Raw genomic sequence first — 23,384 nt, forward strand, 5'->3', positions numbered from 1 at the left:
TCATTTGTCTTGACCTGCAAGCCATTGTGTTGACCCTGTGGCTTACTCCAGATGGAGAAGGAAAGACAGTGGCCCCAGAGGGGGCCAGGGTACCTACAGGTTCTTGGAGAATCCCTGAGAGCAGCCAAGGCATAAACATAGTCATTGGGGTTTGCACTTGGAATTTCTAAACTTTGAAGTCTTGGACCACAGAACTCTCAACCAGAGAAAGTAGGACACACTCAGGGCCGTATTAGTCTGTGATAGACTCCACATTAGCAGATGACATAGACCACCATCTTGTAGGACAGTTGCACCGGGGAGGGAATGAGAGTGACTGTGTGTCCCAGGGTGACGCTGCTGAGTAGCAGCAGGTGCTGGGAAGAGGAAGATGTCTTCCCCTTTGGAGTGGGCACTGAATCCCCCTACCAGGGCACTTCCAGAGCTCTTGTGGGTTCTCTGTGGGAGGGGGCATTCGATCACTGTTCATAATAATAGTTTCTGAGGGAAAAGCGAGTTCAAGTTATAAGCAGCTGGTTGACAAATGCACTTTTGAGACTGCCATTGATTGCTGAGAGGACATTGGGCGGCTCCCCTGTTGTCAGTGCCTTATAGTCCTTGCAGGCTCCCGAGTAATCCTGTGCCCTTCTGTGATATCACCCTGGCTGGGCAGGGGGGTTACGTTGATCCAGTACAGTTGCCCCAATCTGCTACCTGGAATCTCAGGACTGATGTCTACAGTGAGGAAGAAGCCATTTGAGGGGAACCATTTGTATAATTAGTTGTGTTAAATATCAATGCTTCATTACTATGTGTAGCAATGTTTGCCCTGTTTGGCCATCTATTTGGCTTCCCTAAAATACATTGCATAATACAGTTACTTTCAGTTAGTTTGCTCACTGCCTGCATTAAGAAAATTAATTTTTACATCTCAATCCAGAACACATAATACATGCAGGTGGTATGCCATGAAATCAAAGATTCCATTAGCCACGTGAGACTCTTATTTTAGGTATCACTAAAAAGTAAAGTGATGGGAGTTGGGCTGTAGCACAGTGGGTTAAGCACAGGTGGCGCAAAGCTCAAGGACCGATGTAAGGATCCCAGTTCAAGCCCTGGCTCCCCACCTGCAGGGGAGTTGCTTCACAAGTGGTGAAGCAGGTCTGCAGGTGTCTATCTTTCTCTCCCCCTCTGTCTTCCCCCATCTCTCTCCATTTCTTTCTGTCCTATCCAACAACGACGACAACAATAATAACTACAACAGTAAAACAACAAGGGCAACAAAAGGGAATAAATAATAAAAAATTTTTTAAAAAAAGTAAAGTGATGCCAGTCAAGCTGTGCCATCCTCTTTATGGTCACAGTCATTCATCATGGCATGGGAGATGGCATAATGGTTCTGCAAAAGACTTTCATGCCCTGAGGCACCAGAGGTCCCAGGTTCAATCCCCTGTACCATCATAAGCCAGAGTTGAGCAGTGCTCTGGCAATAAGATAATAGCAGCAACAATCAAGTACTTAAGGTCATTCATCATGAAGTTAGAGAAAATAAAATGTAAAAAGGTACTTTTTAGAATCAATGAAATATTACTTATTATACATGTATGTAACTGAGACAAATCTCAAACCTCTACAGTAACAGCCTGTTCTAATACTTACTATTTATTCTTTTCCTGATACGATGCATTTGATTAAAAATGAAGCTGATCTAACTAAATTCATTGAACGGCATATTGATGATCCCAAACCAGATGTCATGTCATAAGTTTGGGTCATTCATTTTATCCAACTGTGACCCAGCCATCTGTTTAATTTGGCACTTCAAAAACAGAAATTGAAGCAATACTGGCTTGTAATATTATTTAGATTTCAGATATGCAACCTTAAGAAAAATCTGTATATACTGCCTTATGTTCACTCCTGGAATTCGAGTCACATTTCAGTTGGCCCCTTTCACTTAATTTGCTCACTTCCTTGTTTCCCTTGTTTTCTTATAACCACTATTCTGTTAATATATATACACACACACACATATACATATTTCATTTTCCTTTCTTTATATGCTACATATAAGCAAACTCTTCTTTCTACTTCTAAATTATTTCACTAAGCATAGTACCCTCTAGTTTCATCCATATGGTTGTGAATGGCAGGGTTTCGTCTTTTTTTCTTTTTCTTTCTTTTGTTTTAATTTTTATTTATAAAAAGGAAACACTGACAAAACCATAGGATAAGAGGGGTACAGTTCCACAAAATTCTCACCACCAGAGCTTCGTATCCCCTCCCCTCCCCTGATAGCTTTCCTATTCAATAACCCTCTGGGAGTATGGACCCAGGATCATTATGGGGTGCAGAAAGTGGCAGGTCTGGCTTCTGTAATTGCTTCCCCACTGAACATAGGCATTGGCAGGTCGATCCATACTCCCAGCCTCTCTCTCTCTTTCCCTTTTGGGGCAGGGCTCTGGGGAAGTGGGGCTCCAGGACACATTGGTGGGGTCATCTGCCCAGGGAAGTCTGGTTGTCATCATGTTAGCATCTGGAACTTGGTGGCTGTAAAAAGAGTTAACATATAAAGCCAAAACAAATTGTTGACTAATTGTGAACCTAAAGACTGGAATATTGCAGATGAAGATTTGGGGTCTCCATTTTGAAGAGAGCTCATAGGCCTTTTTAGTTATATTCTAAAGGGCCCATGACTATACTAGTTTTTTCCTGAGCCTGACATCTGATATGCCGGCGAACCCAAGTTGTCTGGGGAGATGATATCATGGCTGGAAAAAGGGCTAGAAAGCTGGATCAGGGAAGAGAGGAGCGGTTTTGTCTTTTTTATAGCTGAGTGTATTCTACTGTTTGCATGTATATATACCCCATCTTTATCCAATCACCCTTCAATAGGCGCTTGGAGTGTTTCTAGCTCTTGGCTATTGTGAATAATGTCTCAGTGAGCATAAGGGTGCATATCTGTCTCTTTGATTCAACCATTCTTTATTCTGTAGCTAAACACATATAAGTGAAATAGCTGGATAGTATGGTTATTATGTTCTTAATTTTTTAACTTTTAATTTAGTTTCTATTATCTTTATTTGTTTATTGGATAGAAACAACCAGAAATTGAGAGGTTGGGGGGGAAATAGAGACACAATTGCAGCTCTGCTTTACCACTTGTGAAACTTTCCTTCTGCAGGTAGGGACTGGGGCCTTGAACCTGGGTCCTTGAACATTGTAACCAGGTGCACCATCACCCAGCCCGTTAAATCATTTTTTTTTTTTTTTGCCTCCAGATTTATCGCTAGGGCTCGGTGCCTGCACTACAAATCCACTAATCCTGGAGGCCATTTTTCCTCATTTTATGTTGCCCTTGTTGTTGTTGTTGTTGTTGTTGGATAGGACAGATAGAAATTGAGAGAGGAGGGGAAGACAGAGGGAAGAAGAGAAAGATAGACACCTGCAGACCTGCTTCACCACTTGTGAAGTGACCCCCACCCCCTGTAGGTGGGAAGCTGGGGGCTCGAACCGGGATCTTTCGGCCAGTCCTTGCACTTCATGCCATGTGTGCTTAACGCCCCCCCCCCACCCTTAAATATTTTTAGAGATGCTCCATACTGTTTTCTGGTATGGCTGCACCTACTTACATTCCACACCAATAGTGTATAAAGGAGGACTCTTGACAAGAAACAAAAACCCATCCTGAATCAACTTTGGCAAAGTGAGATCTGTGAGGCTTTGGTAGGCCCAAGGGATACTAGAGACAAGGCCCCAAGTACTGTAGGATCACTCTTTTTGAGTTTTATCTGTGGTGCTTTTCTCTCAGGTGAGCGTTCTACACAAGATTGAACTTTATCCACTGGCAACTGTAGGGTTCACGTGTTCCTTATTCTACCACTGGAGAAAAAGTCTCTCAAGGACTTCCTAGTTTGGTTCATGTGATTATCATCTCTCAGTGGTCAAAGGGTTATAAATGAAGATAAAACCATCCCTAGTGGAACCACATAGGAATGACACATTTCTCCAAAAGAAAGGCCCTGCTTCTTCCTTCAGAAGGGCACAGTAGATACCCATCTCACTTAGAAAGTGGTAGCACCAGGCATCAGGACCTGGGATAAACTTTTCCCAGCAGACATTGCACGGCCCACAGAATAGCATCTTGAAAACCACAATTGCTGTCACTTCAGCTCCACTTTATTTCTCCATCCCCTCACACCCGAGCCTCCCAGGGATGCTAATAATAACTGACAGGATCCAATGTGTAACTGTCAGTTTAAGGGCATGGAATGGAAAATGGATGCTTTCAAAATCAAAGCGAGAAGTTACTGAGAAAAGAAACAGTTCTATCTTTTACCACTGGCAGAGCTGGCTAAAGAAATCATCCATAAAAAATGCTTCAAGCAAAGTTGGAATTTTCACCCAGGGGGTACTGGTGCCCCATCCTGTCAGGGAAGCAGAGAATGTTCCAGAAGGAAGAAACCATATAGTCTCAACTGTCCATTTAAGGGCTGCTTTCTGGGAGAGTCTTTTCACTCTCATTTCATCTATGTTATTAAAATCCTCTATAGTAGCTTAATTATTTATTTATTTATTTATTCATTATTGTTGTTATTGATGCCGTTGTTGTTGAATAGGACAGAAAGAAATGAATAGAGGAGGGGAAGACAGAGAAGTGGATAGAAAGATACACACCTGCAGACCTGCTTCACTGCTTGTGAAGTGACTCCCCTGCAGGTGGGGAGTCGGGGGCTCAAACTGGGATCCTTATGCCTGTCCTGCGCTTTGCGCCATGTGCACTTAACCTGCTGCGCTAATGCCCGGCTCCCTTATAGTAGCTTAATTTAAGGCTTGCTGCCTGTCATTCTCAGCACATGCTGCTGCAATTTTGTTTGTAGTCTCTTTTTAGGGAATCCTGTTCTCAGTTTTCCCATGACGTGCCAGAATTTGGTAAATTATACTATCAGTTTCCTTCCAAGAATGATGTACCAGTTGGAGCTTCATCAGGCAGCATTTTTTAATCCTAAATACAGCATCTTGTTTTTTATAAGTACAACCTTTGCTGAGGAGCGAGCTGGGTGTCTGGTTTTGACCCTGGTGAAGTTTTTGAGGGCCTCTCAGTGGAGGGGGAACTATGCTCAGTTTTATTTGAGGCAGAAGGGGGAAACAGAAGCCAGCCATGTTCACTGGGAAGTTTGATGTTTAGCTGAGATGACAGCCCACACACATCAGAAAGTGGCTTCTGAAAAACCAAAGCAATAGAAGATCAGTGCTGTTTCCAAAAATGGGAACAGAGCAGATCCATGTGAATGAAATTCAGAATAGCGATTAGAAAAGACAGAAAAACTAGAGGAACCAGACATTGGAACAGCTTTTCAAACCAGGAAGAGAGTGCTGGGGAGGGGGCTTTTCAGATGAGAGGTACAAAGGCATAAATAAAGATAGAAACAAGCACTTTTGAAATCACATGAGACTTGTCATCAGAAGGGTTCGATACTTGGTTCTTAGTTCTTCTTCTTCTAGCGTTTGCCCTTCTTCCGCAGCCAGTCAGCAGCGTCAGGTTGAGCCTGATGTAAAGTTTCGAGACCTCCTTTGAATCTGGAGAGGTGGCAGTCGTTGACTATGTGGGTCATAGTCTGTCTGGAGCCGCAGGGGCAGTTCGGGTCGTCTCTGGCTCCCCAGCGATGGAACATAGCGGCGCACCGGCCATGGCCTGTTCGATAGCGATTGAGGAGGGCCCAATCATAACGTGCTAGGTCAAAGCCGGGTTGACGCTTGCAGGGGTCTGTGATGAGGTGTTTGTTCTTTACCTCAGCTGACTGCCAACTCTGTTTCCAAGAGTCTGGAACAGAGAAGTTCAGTGTAGGTGTAGGGGACCAGATTGGGTGACGAGACGTCAAGCGTTGGACAGGGTGGGCGAAGATATCCGCGTATATTGGCAGGTCCGGTCGAGCGTAGACGTGGGAAATGAACTTAGATGATGCTGCATCCCGACGAATATCTGGTGGGGCGATGTTGCTAAGAACTGGCAGCCATGGAACCCGGGTGGAATGGATGGTTCCAGAAATTATCCTCATGGAGGAATATAATTTGGAATCGACCAAGTGGACATGGGGGCTACGGACCATACTGGGGCACAGTATTCTGCAGTGGAATAGCATAATGCCAGAGATGATGATCGTAGTGTGGAAGCGCTCGCGCCCCATGAGGAGCTGGCCAGTCTTGCAATGATGTTATTCCTCGCGCCCACTTTTGCTGCAGTTTTTATGAGATGTTCGTGAAATGACAGAGTGCCATCGAGAGTAACGCCAAGATAGACTGGCTGGGCTTCATGCCGGATTCTCGTATCGTCAAGTTGCACATTAAGCTCACGCTAGGCCAAGGCATGGTGTAGATGGAAAACAGATGATACCGTTTTTGCAGTGCTAGGGATTAGTCGCCATTTTTTACAGTAATCAGATATCAGAGACATGTCTTTTGTGAGTGTTTCCTCGAGGATGTCGAACTTGGATGCCTGAGTTGCACAGCAGATGTCATCGGCGTAGATGAACTTCCTTGAAGAAGTTTCTGGGAGGTCATTGATGTAAATATTAAATAGCGTAGGAGCCAGAAAAGAGCCCTGGGGGAGGCCACTTGAGACAGGTCTCCATCTGCTAGACTTGTCACCCAGATGCACCCAGAATCTTCTGTTTTGGAGAAGAAACGATATAGTGTTGGCCACCCATGGAGGCAGGCATCTTGAGATCTTGACTAGGAGACCACGGTGCCAGACCGTGTCATAGGCTGCTGTGAGATCAACAAAGACAGCACCCGTCTTTAAATTCTTCTGGAATCCATTTTCAATGTAAGTTGAGAGGGCCAGGGCTTGTTCGCAGGTAGATCTTCCTGGGCGGAAACCAGCTTGGGCGGAAACCAGCTTGGGCGGGTGATAGGAATTTCTCTGTAAGAGGAGAAATACGTGACAGAAGCAGCCTCTCAAGGAGTTTGTAACACACGGAGAGGAGAGAAATTGGTCTATAGCTGGCGGCCAGTGTTGGGTCTTTCTTTGGTTTCAAAACCGCTATAACCTTCGCACGACGCCAAACTTTGGGCATAGACTCAGATTCCAAGATGTGGGACAGGAATGAAGCGAGCCACTTCTTTGCCGCGGGACCCAGGTTAAGAATGAGTTCTGGGGTGATGTTATCATAGCCAGCAGCTGTTCCCGGTTTAACCCTCTTCAAAGCGTCTTCCAGTTCAGACAGTGTAAAGGGAGAGAGTTTTGGAGATGGACAAGATAACCGGAAGTGGGATGACCACTCGTGGGAAATTTCTCTTTTCCAGACTGGGTCGATCTTAGCACGTCCAACTTGAGTTAGGTGACTGGCCACTGAGTTTGGAGATATGGGAGGATGGGAGACGGGAGGGGGTTGGCTACCGGCACCCGGTCTGTGAAGAAGCTTCCAGCCTTCCTACTTGAGTGGGTGAAGTTAGTGATTGATATTTACTCCATTCTCAGAGCTGAGAGTTCAGTTATGCACAAAGTCTTTTCCCAGGCTGACATGTCTAGTCCTGCAATGATACATGCCTTGTTGGGTTGTTGCATTGAGAAATGACAGAAGCAGAGGGAGCGAAAAGTAACCGATGAAGACAAGTGTTGCACCATACTGTTCAGTACTAGTAAAAAGAGTTGACTCACTTGAGGACAGGGCCCCTAACTAGAGTTTGAAGGGAATGTTTGAGAGCATTATGCACTGCACTGTTCTTCCTACCAATGCCACCCACCTTTTACAGAGGAGCATTGGAGAACAAAAGCTGCTTTCCCAGTCAAGGCTGCACAGTCAGTGATAGCTGTAACTTCATTCAAGACTTATTCTCCAGTTTCATCCTGTCAGAGAGGAGGATCAGGGATGGTGGAGGAAATGTGGTTCCACTTTGAAATCTCATGGGCTAGAACTGGGCAGATAGTATAATGGCTCTGCAAAAGACTCTTGTACTTGAGACTCTGAGGTCCCAGGTTCAGTCCCCAGCACCAACATAAGCCAGAGCTGAGCAGTATTCTGGTTAAAAGAAAAACAAAAATAAAAGCTTGGAGCTGTCCTTTGAAGCTTCTCTCAGATAGTCAGGTATCTTCATTTTGAAGGGTGAACCAAAGAATTGCCAAGACTATTCTCTATGGTTTTCTCCAGTTATTCTGACTCAGTCCCATAGGAAGAGAGAGAATCCACTGCGGCTTGTTAGTAAGGTGAGTATATATCACTTCCTGTCCAAACCAAGACACTGAGAACAAGGCTGCTGTTCATCGTAATGCCGGGCAGCAGACACACCACACATACAGCTGTGCCATAGAAACAGAGCACTCAGAAAGTGCTAGTCATCCTTCTTAAAGTGTGAGCTGATGTTTCCAAGTCTATCTCATGATGAAAATACTAGTTGACTGGGGCCATAGCTCATCAGATAGGACACATGTGTGCTACCTATAGTCTGAGCCCTGACACCACACGGTAGGGGCAGCGGGAGAGGGGTTATGGCAACGGGAGAAGCTCCAATCTCTTCCTCCCTGTCTCTATGTATCTAAACGATAAAGCAGCCCAGACTGGTGGAATCCTACATGTGTGGGGCCCCAGCCCTGTAAAATGAAAACAGTTCTTGTGACCCATTATCTTGTGTCTGAAGTTGGAAAGCTCTTACTCCAGATGGTGGTTGGCACATGCGAGGGGCTTAGAATGGCGATGGAGAGAAGAGGGGAACATGAGAGATAAAGGTATAAACCCAACCTGCCCCATCTGAACACTCTAGTGAATATTTTCTCTCCCTCAAGGAAAACACAATTAGCACTTCCTTCAGTCTCTTTGCAGTGACTAGCAAGGGATTCAGATGGATCTTTCTGGATCCCTTTGCACCACTGGGGACAGGCATCTTCCTCTGTGTACCTTTCTCACTTCTGAGCTTTCATGTGTTAGTCTACCACTTGACTCATTTACAGTGTTTTGTCTTCTGTCTACTTATTCTGGGCTCATGTCACAGAGTGGAAGTTGATGTTCTTGAGAAGCTACGTTACCTTCTCTGCTCCACTCCCTAAAATCCACAGATTTATACACAGCTCCAGGACATCCCTCTGTCTGGAATCTTTGCCAGGACATACCAGAGCACATCCTTTCTGCCAGCCCGGCATGTGGAATCACATCTGGACTTTTTCAGTGCCTTACACACATGCTCACCCCCTATCTTAGGAATTTCCAGCTCACACATCTTTGCAAGTATGCCCCAGGGGGAGAAAGGGGTACTGCTCTTCCCTCTGTTCACCCTCTCTTAGATAAGTCTTCAAATATAGACTCTTGGCTGAGCCACAAAAATGTGAGAGGCTCAGAAGTCATATTTCACAGCGGTGAAATAGCTTTCTGTCTCTTATAGATCGTCAAGGTATACAGGAATTATTCTGCCCCAAGGGATAGACTCTGGTGGTATTTGGAATCTGCAAGTCATTTTTTTCCCAAAGAAAACTTCATCTAACTTCATCATTGCACTCCAACTAGACTTGACAGTAATTTGTTTTACTAGAGAGGATTGAGTATGTGGCTTTTTCTGGTGGTAATTAAAAGAGTTTAAAATATGGTCTTCTAAATTATTAATCCTACAAGAAGGTTTAGAGGCAATAAACCTAGATAGCTTTAGTAGCACTGAGGTTCCTGATTATAATGAGTGCTCTAAAAAATAGTGAAAAAGGGGCCAGGCGGTGGCACACCTGGTTAAGCGCTCACATTACAGTGCAGAAGGACCCAGGTTCAAGTCTCTGGTCCCCTACCTGCAGGAGCAAAGCTTCACAAGTGGTGAAACAGGGCTGCAGGTATCTCTCTTCATTCAAGTCCCTGGCTCCCCACCTGGGGGGTGGGATAACATGACACTTCACAAGCAGTGAAGCAGGTCTGCAGGTTTCTTTCTTTCTCCCTCTCCCCCTCTTCTCTCAATTTCTCTCTGTCCTATCCAATAAAATGGAAAAAAATGGCCTCCAGGAGCAGTGGATTTGTAGTGCTGGCACTGAGCCCCAGCAATAATCCTGGAGGCAAGGAAACACCCTCTCTCAGGCAAGGAAACTCTCTCCCTCTCCCTCTCCCTCTCCCTCTCCCTCTCCCTCTCCCTCTCCCTCTCCCTCTCCCTCTCCCTCTCCCTCCCTCCTTTTAGTAGTGCCACAAATCAGATTTCTAATCTGAGGGTTCACTGAGTAGGAATAGACCCTTGCGGACATAATGTAGTATATAGACATATGGTTTGTGACCTGGTAGGTGGAGTCCTCAGGGCCTGGTGGTGGCTCGCTCGTCACAGCACACGTTGCCATGCACAAAGACTTAGCTTCTAGCCCCCCCCCACACACACACACCTGCAGGAGGAAGCTTTATGAGCAGTAGAGCAGTGCAGCAGCTATCTGTCTTCTGTGTCTCTCCTTCCTTCTGCCTTACCCTCTATCAAAAAGAAAAATGAAAAAAAAAAAGTTGCCAAGAATGGTGGAGTCATCGTGCAGGCACCGAGTTCAGCAAAAACAAAAGCATGAGGTCTCGAGCTTGGTGCTAAGCATCACATATGTCAGAGTGATGCTCTGGTTCTTTTTCTATGCACTTCTCTCTCTTTCTCTCATTTATGAATAAATCTTTTAAAAGGACACATGATTTATGCCATAAGAAATCTAAAGCAGATTTCTCTCATTCCTTCCAACAGTTATTAACTACCAGCTCTGAATCATACACTAGGTAGGTATGATTTATGTAGGTGCCTTAGACAAGGTTCTCATCACTGAACAATTCAGAGATGTGATTTATCTCCATGGACTTTTTTTTTTTTTTTTTAGCTAAATATAGACCTATGCTACTCAGTGTGGTAGTTGCAAGGCATACACAATCAGTTACATATAATTAAATTAAATGGAATAAGAGCATTCAGTTCTCCAACTGTGCTGGCCATCTTTCAAGTTCACGACAGCCACGTGTGGCTAGTGGTTTACCAATAGCATTGCACTGGGCTGGGGAGACAAAATAATGGTTCTGCAAAAGCTTCTCATGCCTGAGGCTCTGAAGTCCTAGGTTCAGTCCCCAGCACCATCATAAGCCAGAGATGAGCAGTGCTTTGGTCAAAGCAAAGCACAGCAAGACAAAACAAAAACAAAAGAAAAGAAGGAAGAAAGGGATAACACAGACACAAACCATTTCTACTGCAGCCCCCAACTTAGAGAGCTCCGCTGCCTAGAATTAACTAGGAAAGAAAAGAAAACCCACACAGTATGATCTAATAAGTACAAGCATTTATCCTTGGTTTTTAGAAATATATTTATCTGGGGAGTCGGATGGTAGTGCAGTGGGTTAAACTCAGATGGCGCGAAGCGCAAGGACTGGCTTAAGGATCCCGGTTCGAGCCCCTGGCTCCCCACCTGCAGGGGAATCGCTTCACAAACAGTGAAGCAGGTCTGCAGGTGTCTGTCTCTCCCTTTCTCTGTCTTCACCTCCTCTCTCCATTTCTCTCTGTCCTATCCAACAACGACAACATCAATAACAATAATAATAACTACAACAATAAAACAACAAGGGCGGGAGTCGGGCGGTAGTGCAGCGGGTTAAGCGCAGGTGGCGCCAAACTCAAGGACTGGCAAAAGGATCCAGGTTTGAGCCCCCGGCTCCCCACCTGCAGGGGAGTCGCTTCACAGGAGGTGAAGCAGGTCTGTAGGTATCTGTCTTTCTCTCCTCTTCTCTGTCTTCCCCCTCCTCTCTCCATTTCTCTCTGTCCTATCCAACAACAATGACATCGATAATAACTACAACAATAAAACAACAAGGGCAACAAAAGGGGAATAAATAAACAAATAAATAAATAAAGTTAAAAAAAAAAACAAGGGCAAGAAAAGGAAATAAGTAAATAAATAAATTTATATATATATATATATATATATATATATATATATATATATATATATATATATATATATATATCTGCCCTGTCCCATTCTAAAAAGTCAAATATCAAGGAGATACTATGGACTTTTTTTTAAAAATTTTTTTTAATTTATTTTTTATTTAAGAAAGGATAAATTAACAAAACCATAGGGTAGGAGGGGTACAGCTCCACACAATTCCTACCACCCAATCTCCATATCCCATCCCCTCCCCTGATAGCTTTCCCATTCTCTATCCCTCTAGGAGCATGGACCCAGGGTCATTGTGGGTTGCAGAAGGTAGAAGGTCTGGCTTCTGTAATTGCTTCCCTGCTGAACATGGGCGTTGACTGGTCGGTCCATACTCCCAGTCTGCCTCTCTCTTTCCCTAGTAGGGTGGGTCTCTGGGGAAGCAGAGCTCCAGGACACATTGGTGGGTCTTCAGTCCAGGGAAGGCTGGCCAGCATCCTGATGGCATCTGGAACCTGGTGGCTGAAAAGAGAGTTAACATACAAAGCCAAACAAATTGTTGAGCAGTCATGGACCCAAAGGTTGGAATAATAGAGAGGAAGTGTTAGGGGGGTACTCACTGCAAACTCTAGTGTACTTCTGCTTTCAGGTATAGATTTTGCACTAGTTTATGGATACATGTGAACATATGCTCTCTCTCACAGAACCTGGTCTATATCTAGGTTTTGGGACTTTGTTAGAAAGTGAACCACCTTGGATGGAATTAGAGAATACTAGGAAAGGAAAGGTCTCACCCGAGTAATGAAGCTGAAGGGTTGTCATTCCACACGTGAAGTCTCTGGACACAGTCTGAGCTGAAGCATGTTGAGGTGGCAATCGTTTTGTTGATTAAGTTGTGATCGACAGATGCAATATTATTTGATATGGATTGGGAGAGGCATGTAGGAAAGTGGGCCCTATCCTAAGGTTCCAGGACCGGGGTAAATATAGGCTCTATAGTGGAGATGTGAGGTTCCTGCTGTCTTAGGGTTCAAAAAGACAATGGATAGTTAGTGTTACCATCACATTATTTGGTAATTGGGTTAACTTTGAAAAGTCCTTTTGTTAGGGTTTGCGGTATAGTACCCAGTATCTTGTATATAGCTGTGCTATTGGTTGCTTCTGATCTACTTGGTCTAGGCTTTTGAGAGAGTCTGCATATCAAATACACAGCCTATATATTAAAAAGATTCAGTCTGTGTTTTAAAAACTTCGAGACATACAATTAATTTTCCCCCTCTCATATTAATTAACTAGTGATTTATATGACTACACTTTACTAGGAGTGTACATAAACACCATTCCCACCACCAAAAGAAAAAAATTTTTTTTAATATTTATTTTCCCTTTTGTTGCACTTGTTTTTTATGTTGTAGTTATTATTGTTGTTGTTGTTATTGATGTTGTCGTTGTTGGATAGGACAGAGAGAGAAATGGACAGAGGAGTGGAAGACGGGGAGAGAAAGATAGACACCTGCAGACCTGCTTCACTGCTTGTGAAGCGACTCCCCTGCAGGTGGGACACCAAGGGCTTGAACTGGGATCCTTCCACTGGTTCTTGTGCTTTGCACCATGCGCACTTAACCTGCTGCGCTACCTACCGCCTGACTCCCTGGACTTTTTTTTTAAAGATTTTATTTATTTATTAATGAAAGATAGAGAGAAAGAGAGAGAGAGAGAGAGAGAGAGAGAGAGAGAGAGAGAGAGGGAACCAGACATCACTCTTCTACATCGGGGGCTGAACTCAGGACCTCAGGCTTGAGAGTCTAGTGCCTTAGCCACTGCGCCACCTCCCAGACCACTTCTATGGACTTTTTTAAGTAGGTATTATCTTTTCTTTTTTTTCTTTTTCTTTCTTTCTCTCTCTCTCTCTCTCTCTCTCTCTCTTTTGCCATCAGGCTTACCACTGGGGCTCAGTGTCAGCACTACGAATCCACTGCTCCCAGCAGCTATTACCCCCCATTTTTTTCTGTTTTCTATTTGACAGGACAGAGAGGAATTGAGAAGGGAGGGTATATAAATAGGGAGAAAGAAAGATAGACACTTGCAGACCTGCTTTACCACTCATGAATCATCCCCCAGTAGATGGGGAGCAGGGGTTCGAACCCAGAATCTTCCTTGTGGTGATATATGCACTTAACCAGGTATGCCACCTCCCAGCCCCCTTCAGTAGGTGTCTGTGTGATTGCAGTGGTCTTGAACTAGAGCCACAGTATCTAACATGCATTCTTGATTAAGAATGATGTAAAATCATAGCTCATTATATATATATGGCCGTCACAGACCTTTATTAAAATCTACTGAGTGGCCATGGTGTAGTGGTAGAGCACAGGAGTTGCGTGCGTATGATCCTAAGTTTGAGCCCCAGAAAAATATGTGCCAAGTGGTGTTATTTCTCTCTCTCTCTCCCTCTCTCTCTCTCTCTCTCTCTCTCTCTCTAGCAAATCTCTAGAAATAACGTAGACTCATAGCCTTCAGTGGCTTACCTGGTCCAGTGCGTACGTTACCATGCTTGAGGACCCAGGTTTGAGCCCTGGGCTCCCACATGGGAGCATCTGCATGGGGAAACTTCACAAACAGTGCTACCATCTCTCTGCTTCTCTCTGTCTCATCCGAAAAAGGAGCTGACCTGTCTCTACGACATTGAAGAAGCTGTGATGATTATCATGAGGGTGGGTTCACGTAGCTTTGGTGAAGGCTGTGGTGTGAAACTATACCCCTGTTATGTTATGATCTTGGAAATCACTATTGAATCACCATATACGTATGTGTACACTTACATACATACATATGATTGGGTCTCACAAATGATATCTGCCTGAGCAGTCCAATTGAAAGGGTAAGGTTCAGTAGACCCAGAAAACCCTTCTTTGAACTTGGAAAAGTCATGACGGTTTCTCTGAAAATGTGTTGGATTAGGTGGAGTTTTCTGCAAGGAGAGCAGAATTATAAATGGAATTGGCTCTAGGTATGACAGAGGGACAGAATCCTGCATGCCTCTGAGTTTCAGACTTCTGTGCCAATGAAGAATTTGTACTTGAGTGGAAGAAGCACTGGAACATTCTTTCCAAACAGTGCTAATTCAAACCGGGCCACAGTAAGCCCTCAGTTCACCAGAATTCTACAGGGATGGCCTCTAGAAAAATACTTTGTTGGGAAACTCCTCTCTTGTCCCTCGCTTCTTTGCCTTTTCACTTTTATTTACTATATTTTATTAATTGATGAGAGAGAGAGAGAGAGAGAGAGAGGACACGAACTACAGTACCACTCTGGCATATTTGATGCTAGGGATCAAACTCAGGACCTCATGCTTCTAAGTCTATTGCTGTAGCCACTGCACTTTTTAAAATTATTTTTTAGCATTTTCTAAATTATTTATTATTGGGTAGAGACAGAAATTGTGAGGGAAGGGGGAGATGGGGGAGAGACAGAGACAATCTGCAGTACTGCTTCACTACTTGCAATGCTTTCCCCCTGCAGGTGGAGACCAGGGGCTCAAACCTGCGTCCTGTACATTGTGACATGTGTGCTCGACTAGGCGTGTCACTACCTGGCCCCACAAATTCTCCCCTTTTTTGCCAGGGAGAAAACGTTCCCCAGTAGCTCCACTCCATCCCCAAGGAGACTTATTTTTTGGCATTGACCAATACTTGGTTTCATGCCTACCCTTGGAGCAATCTTGGACAAGGGGAGATTCTTTCACTTAGAGTCATCATGACTTTGACTTTTCCATATCTCTCTCTGAAAATTTTTGTGTCAAATGATTTTTTTTTCCCAGAGCACTACTCAGCTCTGCCTTATGGTGCCTCCCAGAATTGAACCTGGGATCTCAGAATCTCAGGCATGAAAGTCTTCTGTATAACCATCATGCTATCTTCTCTGCTAAAAATAAAGTGTAAGTGGTATGCTTTAAATGAAGCAAAACAGGACTGGTGAAATAGCTTACTTGGATCGGCTTGAATAGCACACTGCTTTGCCGTGTGTGAGACCCAGGTTCAAGCCTGGCCCCCAATGCATTGAAGGAAGCTTTCACTCTTGCCTGTCTGTCTCCATCTTTAAAATAAATAAGCCAAAGAAACTGCCACCACCAAAATGAGTCCAAGAGGATATGGTGCCACCACCGGCCCCTAGCTTTAATGTTATTGAATAGATACATAGAGAGTCCTCATAAAGTTCACCCCATCGCCCTCCATCATTAACATCTTACACTAGCATGATGTAGTTGTCACAGCTGATGAACCTATAGCAATACGTTATTACTGACACAACTCCACAGTCTATTGATATTTCCTTGGGTTTTACCTAGTGCCCCCTTCTTGTTCCAGGAGCCTGCATTGTTACATGGAGGCACCATATCCTCTTGGGCTCATTTTGGTGGTGGCAGTTTCTTTAGCTTACTTATTTTAGTTACCTTCCTTCTTCTAGCGTTTGCCCTTCTTCCATAGCCAGTCAGCAGCGTCAGGTTGAGCCTGATGTAAAGTTTCGAGACCTCCTTTGAATCTGGAGAGGTGGCAGTCGTTGACTCTGTGGGTCATAGTCTGTCTGTAGCCGCAGGGGCAGTTCGGGTCGTCTCTGGCCCCCCAGCGATGGAACATAGCGGCGCACCGGCCATGGCCTGTTCGATAGCGATTGAGGAGGGCCCGATCATAACGTGCTAGGTCAAAGCCGGGTTGACGCTCGCAGGGGTCTGTGATGAGGTGTTACCTTCCTTATTTCTTTCTTTTCTCTCTTAGTTTTCATATTTTACTTTATTTGGCTTTACTCTGTCATCACCAGAATTTCAATGCTTCCAACCAACCTCTTCGGATAGGAAGAAAGAGACAGAGACATCGGGGTAAAACCACAGCAAAAAGACTTGCCGTAGTGCATGGGGGTCAGGCTCGAGCCTGGGCCACACACGGCAAAGCGGGTGCACTGTCCAGGTGAGTTATTTTGTCCTCTTTTGCTCTTCTTCACACAAGAAGGCCTTTTAAAGAGAAGAAAAGAATTCATACCAGAGGTTGTCTGTAATTGGGCTGATCTCAAAGCTAGACTTCTCCCTCTAGCCAAACCTGCTTCCTCCTTTCCACTTTCACAAGTGTTGATCCCTAGCAAACATCCTGTGCGTTGAACTCGCAGAATCTACTCCCCGGAGAACCCAAGATGGGGCAGTTGTCTTCTTTGCTTAGAGCCAGGGATAAGCCCAGAGCTGCATTCTGCCTGCACGGACTATGGAGACCCAGTGACTTGGAGACTGGTGTCTTAAATATTTGCTGATGTGCTATATGGAGTTGGAGACCCAACATTTCGTTTGTTCCTTCCTTCCTTCCGTCCTTCCTTCCGTCCTTCCTCCCTCCCTTCTGCCACCAGGGTTAGTGCTGGGGCTCAGTGCTGGTACTATGAATCCACCATTCCCTGTGGCCATTTTTTGCTTTTTTTTTTTTCTCTTCACTATTTTATTGGATAGGACAGAGAGAAATTGAGAGAAAAGGGGAGATAGGGAGAGAGATAGACACCTGCAGACCTACTTCACAGCTTGTGAAGCATCCCCACTGCAGGTAGGGGCTCAAACCCTGTTCCTTGTTCCTTGTGCAGATCCTTGCACATAGTACTATGTGTGCTTAACTGGGTGCACCACCACCCGGCCCCCAGATCCAACAGTTCTTAGAGGAGTTCCAGTTCAACTATGAGTATGGAGAAGTGGTGGCAGGGTCTGGTGGGAGAGAGTAGATTCTTAAACATTCCTAATATGTTCAAAACACGTTTTGGAAACTAGGCTTCTTGGGGTTTCAAGCCTGCTTAATAAAGTTACCTTTCTATTATGAAAATAGTCATCCATGTTTATAGTAGAAAATCTAGAAATGAAGAAGAAAAACACCCAGTAATGGAGTCTTTTCTGTGCATTGTTTATTTTGAATTTGTCTGCTTTAATGTTGAAAGTCCCACCATTTACATCATTTCACTGTAGCACTTTCCCCCCCTTCCTATTATAACGGACACTTCTGTACATTCTTATATTTGTTGTTACTGCGTCTTTTTATAAACATTTGATGACTAGATTATATAATAGTCAACGAATATACTATGGCATTATTTAATTATAATGAGTATTTGGTCTGTTCATTTTTTTTTTTTGCTGTTATAAATGAGACTGAAACAAATTTCATGTGTAAAATTTTTTTCCTATATTTAATACTATTTCCTTGGGACAGATTCCTAGAAGTGGAATGACTGGATCATGGGGCTTGAATATAATAGGCTTTCGATTCATGTAGCTAGATGGTTTTCCTAACGGTAATTCTGGTTTTCATGTTCACTTGTTGATAATGGAATAACGAACAGTCTGGATTTTGTTCTTGTCTGAGTAGTGGTTAGACAGGAGAAGAAACCTAGAGCTAAGCGGAACTCAGAAGTGTGTGTCTTCAGTTAGGGAGAGACCCTTTCCAAATGGGCATGGTCCTGCCTTTACTACCTCTCCATCTCAATTTCAGTACTCACCATTTCCCACAAGTGGAGCAACGACCGACCACTAGCCGTTACTTTCCCTGTATAGGGATTTGAATAACCTCGTAGTAGAGAGTAACCCTGTCTGCCATGGCTGCAGGTCCCAATAGGTAAATATGTTAACAAGATGGCGACCTACATGGTTTCAGTGCAACAGAGGGTGATCAGACCAGGAAGTCTGAAGAAAAAGTTTTCCAAATTGAAGATGCTGTTTTGAAGCATGTCACTTGGAACTGTTCAAAAGATGGATTCACTGCTTCTCTGGAATTCAATATTTAGTGTTCTAAGCTGATTCATCCCCAGCTTCCTGATGAGTTTGAATTTGAACAATGTACATAGACTTTTCTGTCTGAGGTGGGGGTTTTCAAGGAGAGTTAGACTCCTTAAGAAACTTTACCATAGCAAGCTCTTGGCTGAGTAGTGCTTAACAGGCATCCAGCTCTTTGATTTTTTTTCTTGCCATTCAGGCTTCTTTTTAAAAAAATTATCTTTATTTGTTAGATAGAGACAGCCAGAAATTGAGGGGGAGGGGTGCTTTAGAAAGGGTGAGGCACAGAGAGAGACCTGCAGCACTGCTTCACCAATTGTGAAGCTTTCCCCCTGCAGGCGGGGACTGGGGCCTCGAACCTGGGTCCTTGTGCATTGTAACATGCACTCAGCCAGGTGAGCCACCACCTGACCCCTAGCTCTTTGATTTTGACCTTTATTTCCTATGCATATAAGAAGAAGGCTTTACATTTCTTTTTGTCATTGAGATAAAGGCACTTGGGCTCACCTCCTTGTTTGCCACCCACATTTATTTTACAAAATAAACAGCTTTTCAGGGACCACAAACACCCCATTGTACTCGGGTGCCTTTTACTGCGGGAGAAATTGTGGGTTGTCTCCGAGTCACACATTTTACTGCATCTCCCCTGGCATGACCCTTCTCTCTCCACTGGCATCTTCTCAGAGTGAAGTTGACTCTCACTAGCCCCAGTGCCGGATCGCAGTTGGCATGTGGTCCTTTCAAAACACTTTGAGGCTCATTTGGATTGGCTCTGGCCACCCAGAGCCTCAGCCCAGCCAGGTTCACTCTGAAGAGGCTCCCTGTCCCTTCACGAATGGCCACAGAAGCTTTTCCTCTAGGCTCTGCGTTCTAATCACTCCTCTTGCATGGACTGTGCCAAAGCAGTGCTTGAAAAGACACGTTCATACCAGGTGGCTTTCCTTGCTGCAGTTTCTGTTCTTTTTTTTTTTATTGTAGGATCGGGAGACTCAGCGCTAGAAGACGATGGAGGCGGGTATTCACACGCTAGATATAAAGGTGACTGCTTTGCTTATGTGCTAACGGGGACCCGCTGAGGCCAAAGGCAACTCGCCCTTTTGCTCTGCAGAGCAGACTGTAATAAAGTGACCAGACAACAGATTTCCCTTCTGATTACCTGTTCGGGGTGGGGGTGGGGGTGGGGGTGGGGCAGTTGAAATCAATATACATATGCTTCCATTATAAATATCATGAGTCAAAACCAAGAAAACAGAAAGCCTTTGGAAATCTCTGGAGTGCTGTCCTTCAGCACCCCGTGGTCATTTTATTCTCAGAAGTTTCTTTACTGTCCTTATTCTTGCCAAGCCAAGTTCTAGCTGATGAAAATGAAAATCAAGCCCTTGAGTTCTGCCTGATTCATACATTACAGCCGGGCCCGTCCAGAATAAACCACCACGGTCAAATCTGGACACTGAGCTGCTGATGTACTGAGATGAATGGAGAACGGGAAAACTTGATTTTCATAATCTGATTTCATTGTGCTCTTTCTGAGCCCAGCTTGGCTCCTGAAATGATGAGTAAAGTGTGTTGCCCCGTGAAACTTGAATTTAATGATAGAAAACTCCATCTCTGCACATTTCCAGCAGTCCATCCCCAGCAGGTAGAAAAAGTGTAATCAAGAACCTTGCATACAGGCTCAGGTGGGTAAGTATAGCCACAAATATTTCTACTGGTGAGTCATTTTCTCAAGTGAAGGTGGATTTAGCGTGTTTCTCTCTGAGTCTGATTCCCTTTACAGTGGAAGGGAAAACGGAAGAAAATTGGTTGATAAGGTTCCATTTGGGCATTTTGCCCAGGGCGTCCAAATTCTGGCAAGAAGACATTGCCTCACTCTTTTTTAAGTTAGAGGAAAACCCAAGGAGTACTGACCAGCCTTTGTTGGAGAGAGTTTTCTTTCTTTCTTCCTTTCTTCCTGAATTAATGTTTTACATTCGACCGTAAATACAATAGTTTGTACATGCATAACATTTCCCAGTTTTCCATATAACAGTACAACCCCCACTAGGTCCCCTGTCATTCTTCTTGGACCTGTATTCTCCCCCCACCCACACACCCCAGAGTCTTTTACTTTGGTGCAATATGCCAATTCCAGTTCAGGTTCTACTTGTGTTTTCTTTTCTGATCTTGTTTTTCAACTTCTGCCTGAGAGTGAGATCATCCCATATTCATCCTTCTGTTTCTGACTTATTTCACTTAACATGAGTTTTTCAAGGTCCATCCAAGATCAGCTGAAAATGGTGAAGTCACCATTTTTTATAGCTGAGTAGTATTCCATTGTGTATCTAGACCACAACTTGCTCAGCCACTCATCTGTTGTTGGACACCTGGGTTGCTTCCAGGTTTTGGCTATCACAAATTGTGCTACCAAGAACATATGTGTACACAGATCTTTTTGGATGGATATGTTGGGTTCCTTAGGATATATCCCCAGGAGAGGAATTGTAAGATCATAGGGTAGGTCCATTTCTAGCCTTGTGAGAGTTCTCCAGACTGCTCTCCACAGAGGCTGGACCAGTTGACATTCCCTCCAGCAGTGCAGGAGTGTTCCTTTGACCCCACAACCGGAGAGAGTTCTTTAGTTATTTTCCACACAAGTGAATCTTTGCACGCACAATCATTTCTAACATAATGACTGGTGCCTATGTTCAAAAGTGTTCCCCACTATATTTCACATTTTCTTATATATTAAGAATGTAAATACTCATTCCTACCCACAGTTCCTATCATCACGGTTCCAGGAATTAATCACTCAAGCAATACCCAAACACGTCATAGATATTTGAGGTACAGTTTTTTTTTTTAATTTCTTATACTTCTTAATTGAGAGTTTAAAAATATTTTCTTCTTCTGTGTCTCTTGTTGGAAAACAATCTTCCTAAGACGCAGCACCCCTTTATGTGTACAGTTAGTTGTACAGTGCCCTCACACATGTACTCATTCTCGCTTTGCAATACTGCAAGTGTGAAAGACCAGATCAACAGAATAGCTCCCTGTCCTGGAATATGTCTGGAATGGCAAAGAATAAATATTTCTTGTGAATTTTTTAACAAAAGATATATTTACTTAGGAGAAAAAGGGAGGGAAAGATAACAGATTCAATTCCTAGAGCATGATGCTTGTGGGTCCAATGCTTTATCCACTGTGCTACCTCCCAGGCCACAGGAACTTGTTTTCATTGGTCAGTTTTCCTTAGTTTCAAAAATTGGAACCAAACTATTGAGGGAGGAGTTTGCTCCAGATTTTCAGATCCCTTCACAGTGTCCAGCACAGAGTTACATACTCCTTAAGTGATTAAATTTTTTTTAGATTTCTTTAGGATAGATGCAGAGAGAAATTGAGAGGGAAGTGGGTAATAAAGAAGGGGAGAGGGGCTGGGTGGTGGTGCACCTGGTTGAGTGCATGTTACTGTGCACAAGGACCCAGGTTCAAGTCCTTGGTCCCTACCTGCAGGGGGAAAGCTTCACAAACAGTGAAGCAGGGCTGCAGGTGTCTCACTGCCTCTCTGCCTATCTCCCCCTACCATCTTGATTTCTGTCTGTCTCTATCCAATAAGTAAAGATAATTAAAAATAAAAGAAAAGGAGATTGGGGGATACAGCATAATGGTTATGCAAAAAGATGTTCATGCCTGAGGCTCCAAAGTCCCAGGTGCAGTCCCTAGCGTCACCATAAGTCACAGTTGAGCAGTGCTCTGATCTCTCTCTATATATCTCTCATTAAAATAAAAAAATATTTTTAAAAAGGATAAGGAGAGAGACAAACACCTGCAGGACTATTTCACTGTTAATGAAGCTTCTCTCCTACAGGCGGGGCCTAGGGGGCTTGAATTCAGGCCCTTGAGCACTATAATGTGTGCGCTCAACCAGGTGCACCACTGTCTGGCCCCCTTAAGTGATTTTGAATTACATTTCAGTGCAAGACAGAACTGAAATCTAACATTCTCTGTGTTCTGGACCTATAACAGGCATTACCTTTGACTTTTGCTTAGAACGTTATCATGTCTCCACGCTAAGGAAAGTGGGGAGCTAGTGTTGTTAGCCTTTGTTTGCAGATGAAGGGCCCACAGATTAGAAGGGGGGAGTTGCTAGAACACATTACATTTGGGCCTAAAATCCAGATATTTTCATTTACCCTCCAGAGCTTGCTAGTGTTTCTTCATTAGTCTGTGACTTGACACTGTTTGCCCCAGGAACTGTGGTTAAATCTAGGCTTAGCACACTGGCCTGGGAGGGGAGGGGAGGGGAGGGAAAGCTCTCCTGGATAATCAATTTAGATTTCTCCCTTAGTAAACCCCGTCTTAACTGAAGTAGCGTAAGAGCTCCCTGTCTCTAACCCTCGATTAACGTTTTGTTAATTTAACTCGTGGTGCTTGTGTGCACTTCAGATTCAAGTCCCTCTGATATTTTAATTACTCATGCAGCAGGACTGTTAAACCTTTCAAAGGTTTGTCTGTGAAAGTAATCCCAAAGAAAGTCCTTGTGCAGATAAATGAACCAAGATCCTCTCCCCCACACACATACACAAATTGATAAGCCAGCTTTTTGACATGCAGCCAGCACCGCCAGCGGGAGGAGAAGATTCCGAACTTAGGAGAAACATCTGATTGTGTGATATACTGAAAGACATGACTTTGCGATGCATGTATCTGCAGCCTACTCTAGAGTGTACCTGCTGGCCTGGAATGTTTGGCCTGGGCATGTTTGCAGAGAAGAAAACCTTAGTGTGTGCT

The 23,384-nt window shown here is 44.1% G+C and overlaps 1 protein-coding gene across 3 annotated transcripts in view; it reads left to right on the top strand.

Moving 5' to 3' along the window:
- Window positions 1-23,384, top strand: part of SRPX (sushi repeat containing protein X-linked) — a 100,527-nt gene that overhangs the window by 53,700 nt on the left and 23,443 nt on the right. For 2 of the 3 annotated variants that reach the window (XM_060182629.1, XM_016188190.2), the window contains exon 2: window positions 19,596-19,655. The exons of the other annotated variant lie outside the window; for it this stretch is intronic. In XM_060182629.1, the coding sequence (XP_060038612.1) occupies window positions 19,596-19,655 (60 nt within the window). The remainder of the gene's footprint in view (window positions 1-19,595; window positions 19,656-23,384) is intronic. 3 annotated transcript variants of the gene reach the window in all.

Source organism: Erinaceus europaeus, chromosome X, assembly GCF_950295315.1.
Source record: "Erinaceus europaeus chromosome X, mEriEur2.1, whole genome shotgun sequence".
In the NCBI taxonomy this organism is placed as follows: Eukaryota; Metazoa; Chordata; class Mammalia; order Eulipotyphla; family Erinaceidae; genus Erinaceus; species Erinaceus europaeus.